We start from the raw sequence: 9,118 nt of genomic DNA, 5'->3' as shown, positions 1-9,118 counted from the left end.
GGCGGGCGGTGGATGAGGCGGCGCGCTAGGGCGGCGGTGGAGGTCTGCGAGACGGCGGCGAGGTCGGAGCCGAAGGGCGGCGAGGTCCGGCGGGTGGGCTACGGCGGTGGACGTCGGGGCCGAGGAACTCCGGCGAGCTCCCAAGTGGCGGAGGAAGCGGCCCGGAGCGGTGGCGTACGGCGGCAGGGCTCGCGGGCGGCGAGGCCCGGTTCGGCCCGAGGCGGGCCGGATCTGGGCCCCGGGCGGCAGTGATGATGTGGGCGCGGGGGAGGACACGTGGCGACTGACTATTGGAGGAGGGCGTCGGCGGACGTGTCCGGCCGGCGGCGGACGTGTCCGGCGGCGCGGAGGGGTTGGATCTAGGGTTTGGACCCGAATTTTGAAGGGGTTGCACATATTTATAGCTAGGAGGAGGTAGGAGTGTCCAAATGAGGTCTAGTTTTCGCCCACACGATCGTGATCCGGCGGCGGAGGACATGGGAGAGGTTTGGATGGGTTATTGGGCCGTTTTGGAGAGGTGTTGGGCTGCAACACACACGAGGCCTTTGCAGTTCCTCGGTTAACCGTTGGAGTATCAAACGGACTCAAAATGGCACAAAATTTGACAGACGGTCTACCGGTGGTGTACCAAGGCCACTTGGCAAATCTCGGTCCATTCCGAGAATGTTTAACACCCGCTCACGAAAAGAGGCAAGAGGGGTTCGCCGGTGCACGTAGGAGTGTCGGATTGCAAAACGGACAACGGGGAAAATGCTCGGATGCATGAGACGAACACGTATGCAAAATAAGATGCACATGATGACATTATATGAAATGCATGACATGAACAAAATGCAAAACAAAGACAAAACCCAACCACGAAGGGAATCTCATAACTTAAAGCCGAAAAAGGCAAGAGTTGGAGTTACAAATATGGTAAGTTACATCAGGGGTGTTACATGCCCCCCTGCACCCATATATAAAGGAGCAAGGGGGGAGGCCGGCCGGCCCTAGGAGGGTGTGCCAAGAGGAGGAGTCCTCCTCCTAGTGGGAGTAGGACCCCCTTTTCCTAGTCCCACTGGGAGGGGGAAGGAAGGAGTGGGAGAGGGGAAAGGCAAGGGAGGGGGCGCCGCCCCCCTTTCTTGTCCTATTCGGACTCAAGGGGAGGGGGCGCGGCCTGCCCTGGCCGGCCCCTCTCTCTCTCCACTAGGGACCAACAAGGCCCATTAGCCCCCGGGGGGTTCCGGTAACCCCTCCAGCACTCTGGTTTTCTCCGAGATCACCCCAAACCTTTCCGGTGTCCGAATATAGCCGTCCAATATATTAATCTTTATGTCTTGACCATTTCGAGACTCCTCGTCATGTCCGTGATCACATCCGGGACTCCGAACTACCTTCGGTACATCAAAACACATAAACTCATAATATCGATCGTCACCAAACGTTAAGCGTGCGGACCCTACGGGTTCAAGAACTATGTAGACATGACCGAGGCTCATCTCCGGTCAATAACCAATAGCGGAACCTGGATGCTCATATTGGTTCCTACATATTCTACGAAGATCTTTATCGGTAAAACCACATAACAACATACGTTGTTCCCTTTGTCATCGGTATGTTACTTGCCCGAGATTCGATCGTCGGTATCTCAATACCTAGTTCAATCTCGTTACCGGCAAGTCTCTTTACTCGTTCTGTAATACATCATCCCACAACTAACTCATTAGTTGCATTGCTTGCAAGGCTTATAGTGATGTGCATTACCGAGAGGGCCCAGAGATACCTCTTCGACAATCGGAGTGACAAATCCTAATGTTGATCTATGCCAACTCAAAAAGTACCATCGGAGACACCTGTAGAGCACCTTTATAATCACCCAGTTACGTTGTGACGTTTGGTAGCACACAAAGTGTTCCTCCGGTATTCGGGAGTTGCATAATCTCATAGTCATAGGAACATGTATAAGTCATGAAGAAAGCAATAGCAATATACTAAACGATCAAATGCTAAGCTAACGGAATGGGTCAAGTCAATCACATCATTCTCTAATGATGTGATCCCATTAATCAAATGACAACTCATGTCTATGGTTAGGAAACTTAACCATCTTTGATTCAACGAGCTAGTCAAGTAGAGGCATACTAGTGACACTTTGTTTGTCTATGTATTCACACATGTACTAAGTTTCTGGTTAATACAATTCTAGCATGAATAATAAACATTTATCATGATATAAGGAAATATAAATAACAACTTTATTATTGCCTCTAGGGCATATTTCCTTCACAAGGCTATGCACATTGGCATAGAGCACGTACGGGAGCCGAAGGCTCGGTCCTTGCGCCTCCAGTACGAGGACATCCGGTTCAAGGCCGGTGAACAAATGGACGACTTCGCCATGCGGTCACAGGGCCTTGTCAACGAGCTCGCAACACTCGGAGATCCCATCGACGACAAGAGGATGCTTCTCAAGTTCCTCCGCCTCATCCCGGGGCAGTACAAGCGACCGGCCTGGTCCATCGAGAGCCTGGTGGACCTCTCCACCATGACAATCGAGGAGCTCGTAGGCCGGCTCAAGGTCGTCGAGGAGCGCGGCGACAAAGCCAACGAACGCACTGACGGCCAACTGCTACTCACTAGGGAGCAGTGGGACGCGCGCTTTCAACAGTGCGGCCGCGACGGCTCTTCTGGCAGTGGGGGAGGTGTCCCCACGAGAAACAGAGCTCACGGCAGAGGCAAAGGTCGTGCCCAGAGTGGCGGTGGCAACCGCGACGGCAAGCCAGGCCAATCCCAGCAGGGCGGGCCTAGGCGAGGTACCGGCGACAGTGGCGACCGGAACAAGTGCCGCTACTGTAGCAACCAGGGTCACTGGATCCGGGATTGTCATACAAGGATAGCCGACGAGGCAGACGCGACAGCGGCAAACCTCATCCAGAATGACGTGGTTTATATGGCGAGGTTTATGGCCGGGTTTATATGGCGAGGCAAGGGCATCCTAGGAAACGGAGATGGATAAAAGACTAGAGACCCAATGCTAGATGTTGAAGAGATCCATCTGTGTTATGTTATTGGCTGAAAGCCTGAAACACCTCCTGAAGATAGCAAATCTTGTTGCTCTGAAGTTCATATTGCTTTGTCCATTGAGCAAACCAAGCATTTTGTTGAACTGTACATTTTTCCTGAGATATCCAAACTCTATAGATGAAAACATATGGTAAATTCATTGTCAAATATTTGCCCAACCAGAATTTGCTTGTAATTGATGTGGAGTGCATGAAAAATGCTTAATCAGGCTTTGCAATCACTGGGAATTGGGTTCATCCAGTGCATCAGTTCTATTGATGGGCGCTTGTTAGTGATGCTCCAGGGGGGCATATTGGGTGTGCTAGTGCCACCAAAAAACGCTTTCGAAAGTTCCGAAAATTCTGAAAAAACCTATTTAATAAATTTTAAAAGGGGTAAATTCTGCTATAGGTTTGAATCAGATACTATTCAGAACCACTTCCTTGGCACAATAATGCGCAGCCAAGTTGGATACAAAGAGGAGGAATCCAAAGAATTTAAAGCTGCGCTACATAAAAAGGATCTAGAGAATCTGGCAGACTGCCACGACTAAATAACTAAGAGTTACATAATCGCCCAAGTGACCTTCAGAAGCATCTTGTAGTCCCCGCAGGTGATACTCCCATCATCGTAACCATTGCGACTTGGAGTAAACTCAATAGTGACGACAGATAACTCATCATCACCGACAGCAGCAGCAACAGTCAACACCAGAATCTCATCCACAGAGACTCCTACTACGTGCCGCGCCGTTTGTATGACTCCATTGTCACCTGCAGTTAGGGCACCACTCACTTTGCTATCATGTAGCACAATGTCGCATGGAATACTGGTAGTGGAAGCAACAATCTTCCCATGGAATTCATCAGGTCCCTCAAGGATCCTGATCTCAACAGTGGCCTCCACCGACCTCCTTACGAATGTATAGTTTAAATCCAATATGCTGTGCATGCTGACAAGTGTTTCCGTTTCAACCACATATCTGGGACTATATTCCAGCCTGCGGATAGCATCCACCTCCATCAGGCCTTTACTGAGTCTATCATCATCAACAGTCCTCCCATGCACATCCTTCACCTTCAGATTGATTTCGAAGAATATATCATCGCATACCATGAATCCTCTCTTGGGGCCAGTCAAAATCAATGAATCATCCTGCAAGATCAATTTGAATAGATAAATTCAAGATGCTTGTTTCTGGGATTGATTGAATTACCCTTGCTTTGGGGTTCATTTTTAGCTATGTTTTGAATGATGAAACAAGGTAATTACACTCAGAAAAATTATGCTACATCTGTGCTGATGTATTTTTTGTACTCCTTTTCTTATTGTGCAGATTGCCGTAGAACCATAAACTGAGGCACGCAAGTGATAAACCCCTGGCTCCTAACACTATTCGCTATAAGAAAACTAACTGAAGTATCTTAAAATCAAACATCATACGGAACAGATGCAAAACCAGACCCGTTATTCAAGTATAACATACAAAACCTAAATCAGAATTACTGACATACAACATTCAGAAATTTTTCCGTCAGGAAATCACCAATTATTTTATTTTGTAAATCAGAGGACTAATATGAGGAAATACCAGTACAAGAAATACACATTTATATGTTGTATGTGTCTGTAGCTATGAGGCAAATGGCAGTAAAACCTTTGAGCCGATGAGCTGGCAATCATCCTGCTCGCGCCGGAATATATAGACACATTTTCAATCCAGACTGTCCCTGGCTATGATGGTACCGTAGACATTGAGTGGGTAGCTATAGTCGGAGGAAACAATCTTGATGGAGACAACATTGACCGAGTTTTTGAGCCGGAACCCCTCTTTGAAGGTTTTACCAGTATGTCGCATGGGACCAGCAGGTGCTGTCAAACAAGAGGAAAACTCATCTCAATCAATCAAAGAGAGTAAAGAGAAGAGTATGTATGTAGGTGTCAACTGGATGGAACAGAACCACTGAAAACAAAGTCTCAGAAGTGGACTTCCACGTAATTGGCCATAAGTGCAGCCAATGCAACTCATACAACACTAGATCGACGTCGCGGCTGCAGATTTATCAGGAAGTAGATCTCGGCCGACAACAGACTCATCTTAAGACAAGCTGTAGAAGAAGAAGAATGCATCATACTGGTGTATCACCTGATCTGTGCAACCAATGCCAGAACCATACACATAGAAGAAGAAGCATTGTTTTGCGGCATTGCCCGTCTAGCGTCAGCCCCATCCCTGGGCCTTTGCCGCTTTACCATTCTACCAAGATTCAATTCATCTATTGAATCGTCAGCTACTAGCGTATTGCTGCCAACAGCGTTGCATGATTACATGTCTGTCTGCCTTAAATCTGTAATACAGCACCATTGCCCTGTGTATGACCGTGTGATGAAGTCCAGCATGTTATATTCCCGAGGAGTTGAATTCTGAGCTACTGTAATCCATGGGAGTTTTTTGTACGCTGCTGTTGTCAGGTCCCTGATTGTATCATCCTCAAACTTCGGGAGAAGTTTATTACACTTTTACACCAAATCTTTTGTGCGTGCTGTGTTGAACCTTGGCTTTCATCACTCTTCTAGTACAAACCATGGTCAGTTGGCTAAACCGTGCCTTACCGGCAACAGGTATGCATCCTGTATTCCCTCCGCGACAACAAAAATCATGCATCTTTCTCCTTAGGTTGGAATTTTAGGTTGGAATTTTAAGGACAAAACCATGAAGAAGAGGGTTCTCTCAAGGTGAAGGTGAAAGGATGATGATTCACTTGAGTGATGATAGCATCAGTTTCTTTCCATGTCCAAAATTGAAATTTAAATCCTTAAAAACTGGGTAGGATGTCGTTCAAGAATAGAGGATAGAATGTGATATGTTAGGATCTGATGAGACTGCACACGTACTATTAGACATGGATGATATTGGTTGTTGTCAGGGTTTCAGGTAATCAACAAGCCAGCTAGGCTTATCAAACAACAAAGAGCCAAAGAATAAAGATCCTCTTCGGTGTCGGCACCTCAATGCTGGTATCAATGTACAGTAGCTAGGTTAGGTATTTATGATCTACAACCTTTGAACTAAAATCACGTCAAGTATTTCCGAACGGAGGGAGTACATGTCAATTTGCCAAAGTTTTTTTTTATTTTGTAAATCAGAGGACTGATATGAGGAAGTACCAGTACAAGAAAATACAAATTGATATGTTGTATGTGTCTGTAGCTATGAGGCAAATGGCAGTAAAACCTTTGAGCTGATGAGCTGGCAATCGTCCTTGTCGCGCCGGAATACATAGACACATTTTTGATCTAAACTGTCCCTGGCTATGATGGTACCATAAACACCGAGTGGATAGCCATAGTCGGAGGAAACTATCTTGATGGAGACAACATTGACCGAGTTTGCGAGCGGGAACCCCTCTCTGAAGATTTTACCAGTATGCCGCATGGGACCAGCAGGTGCTGTCAAACGAGAGGAAAGCTCATCTCAATCAACCAAAGAGAGTAAAAGGAAGAGTATGTATGTAGGTGTAAATTGGTTGGAACAGATCCATTGAAAACCAAACCAGGCAGGCTGTGCTCCCATCTTTTCCATAGTAATATACTATCACCTCTTTTCCGAATTAGTAAATGATTTTGATATTTTAATATGGACTACACACAGACTAAAATGTGTGAACAAACACACTAAAACACATCTATATACATCCAATTCAGAAAGAGGTTAGAACATCTTATAATTCGCAACGGAGGGTGTATAGTAATTAAAAGTAGTGAGCGTCCAAACAGAGCCTAATTGACGAATGAATTTGGAAGCGGCAGCCTTTGCTTCCGAATAAATCTAGTAGGAAGTGGAGGTAACCTTCGGATTGATTTTGGGGAATGAAGTGATACTAAGTTACTGACTGGTATTTGAACTTTGAACTGAAATACCAAAAAAAAATCATGAACTAGACATGCATAACGAAGACAATAAGGATCGATAAGGGGGATTGGATTGGATTGGAACGTACACTCCTGTCCAGGTCGAGTTTGCCGTCGAAGAAGTAGCGGACGCATATGAAACAGCCCTGTGTCAGTTTCGGATCACTGCAGAGCCATATTCAGTTAATGTGCGGTTAGGATGCACCTTGGCGGGGCAATCTAATGGCTCGCTTCGCTCGCCTGTAACAGTGACTTCCGTGCTGTAGCTTTTCCCTTTGCCGTTCCTGTTTCTTTTCGCTGTTCCGGCTGAGCTATATAAGCCAGCACCCCACTCTGTAATAGCGGGCATTATTCTCCTATGAACAACTCTGTCAAACTTTACAGCTAATACAAGCATATACCTCGCATATACTCTTGTCTCTCGCAACCCCTGCTACGAAATTCCCTAATCTCCGATCCCGATCCAGGATGGGGTGTGACACCCTGCTTGGGGTCGTACTCGCTGTATCGCGGGTCCACGGAATACTCCGCCGGCTCGCACCGATACTCTTCTTGGTCCCACTCCCACTTCCTCGCCGCAGCCGCAGCCGCCACGGGAGAAGAATCGCCGCCGGCCATGGAAGAGGAGCCCCTCTTTCTCTAGGGTTTGGTCGATCCAAGAGTTTTTTCTTTTTCTTTTTTTCGAGAAGAAGATGGTCAATCGACGGTCAGATACATACATGTCTGTTTAAATAATGGTCCCAGTTTTCTCGACATGCATACCTGGCCAAACGGGCCGGCCCGCCAGGGCACAATTACTATACGGGCGGTGCCATGCCGGCCCACGTGCTGCGCTCCAGGCCCAGGCACAGCCCAGTTAGTAAACGGGCCGGCACGTTGGCCCGTTTAGCATGGTGGGCCGCATATTTTCAGCCTGTTATTTGACGCACTGAATGTTTTTTAGCCTATTTTTACATGTTAGGCCATATATAGATGTATAAAAAAGTAAAAAACGTAATCGGGCCGTGTCGTGCCGGCTTGCGTGCCCAGCCTCTAGGCCCAGGCACGGCCCAGGGCGTGTCGCGTGCCGGGCCCGGCCCATTTAGCCCGTGTCATGTCTGGCCCAAGGCGGGCCGTGCCGGCGTGCTCACGGGCCGGCGCAAAAAAACGGGCCAATTGGCCAGCTGTAGCAAGCATTTCTCTGAATTTATTTCATGTCTTCGGCGATGTGCAGTGGGAGGAGATGTTCTTGTTGACTACTAAGGCGTCTATGATGACCTCATCAATCTCAAGATGATGTGTCGGCTCAATCTTTTAGAGGTGTTCATAGAAATAGTGTATGCCGTGTTCATATAGGTGAGTCTATATAGTATATATGTATGTATGAGTGTATGCGTCTATACAGTGTTAAAAAAATTGGTGGTCGACAGTCGACAAAGTTAGTTCATCTTAAAACATCAGTCGTGAATAGCTTAGATGGTAAGGGCATGTCCAACGCTAACTTCCAAACCGGACGCCGTATCCGTCAATGATGTGGAAGTCTGTCATTCAAAACTAGCTGCAAATGTTCGGTTACATTTCAAATAAAATTTAGCGAAAGTAAACAAATTTGATGTAAATTTAAACACATCGGACGATTTTGATGTGGTGGAACCAACTCATATCAGTCTTCGAATCCTAGATTTGGCATTGATGGTCGCATTTTCCTGAATTTATTTAATGTCTTCGGGCGATATGCGTTTAGTGGGATGGGACGTTACCCTCGACTATGAAGACATTTGTGACGACTCCGTCAATCTTAAAATGATGTTTTGGCTCAATCTCTTGAAGATGCTCATAAAGATGAGTATATGAGCATATGCATTTGTACTATGTTAAAAAAATAACGAAGTTACCACATAGCATGTGTGATCATCTATCTCAACCTGAGTTGATCAGTTTTTCTGGTGAAGTGCAAGAAGAAGAAGAAGACTAAAACATCATGAACTTAATGTAAATATGTTGCAGATAATCCTCTATGTGGCATGTGATATCTCCATCATGGTTCCTTCCACTCTATTGCCAGATACTCCCTTATTACTTGATTAAATCGGTACATCTTTCCCAGCACTGCTTTGCTTGTCACATTGACAATTTTCTCAAATAGAGGAGCTGCACTTTTCTCATTGGAACATTGTTGAGGCAT

At 46.5% G+C, this 9,118-nt stretch overlaps 1 protein-coding gene across 1 annotated transcript; it reads right to left on the bottom strand.

Moving 5' to 3' along the window:
- Positions 1-3,431: 3,431 nt before the first annotated feature.
- On the bottom strand, positions 3,432-7,691 carry LOC125549612 (uncharacterized). The gene is made up of 4 exons (XM_087514374.1): positions 7,435-7,691; positions 7,046-7,100; positions 6,278-6,492; positions 3,432-4,197 (listed from the first exon to the last, which is right to left on the bottom strand). The coding sequence occupies exons 1-4, from the start codon at positions 7,570-7,572 to the stop codon at positions 3,607-3,609; spliced, it is 999 nt and encodes a 332-aa protein (XP_087370500.1). The 5' UTR covers positions 7,573-7,691; the 3' UTR covers positions 3,432-3,606.
- Positions 7,692-9,118: the final 1,427 nt, after the last annotated feature.

The sequence above is a fragment of the Triticum urartu genome, chromosome 1A, assembly GCF_056163025.1.
Source record: "Triticum urartu cultivar PI428250 chromosome 1A, HENAU_Tu73, whole genome shotgun sequence".
In the NCBI taxonomy this organism is placed as follows: domain Eukaryota; kingdom Viridiplantae; phylum Streptophyta; class Magnoliopsida; order Poales; family Poaceae; genus Triticum; species Triticum urartu.
This window is presented reverse-complemented; position numbering and strand designations above follow the sequence as displayed.

Excerpts from the sequence above, each read along its gene's own strand:
- LOC125549612 (XM_087514374.1), bottom strand. The coding sequence starts at position 7,572 with ATGGCCGGCGGCGATTCTTCTCCCGTGGCGGCTGCGGCTGCGGCGAGG. Across the intron at positions 7,101-7,434 it reads AGTACGACCCCAAGCAGGGT|GGCTGTTTCATATGCGTCCG; the intron begins GTCACACCCCAT and ends AAACTGACACAG. Across the intron at positions 6,493-7,045 it reads CAAACTCGACCTGGACAGGA|CACCTGCTGGTCCCATGCGG; the intron begins GTGTACGTTCCA and ends CTCGTTTGACAG.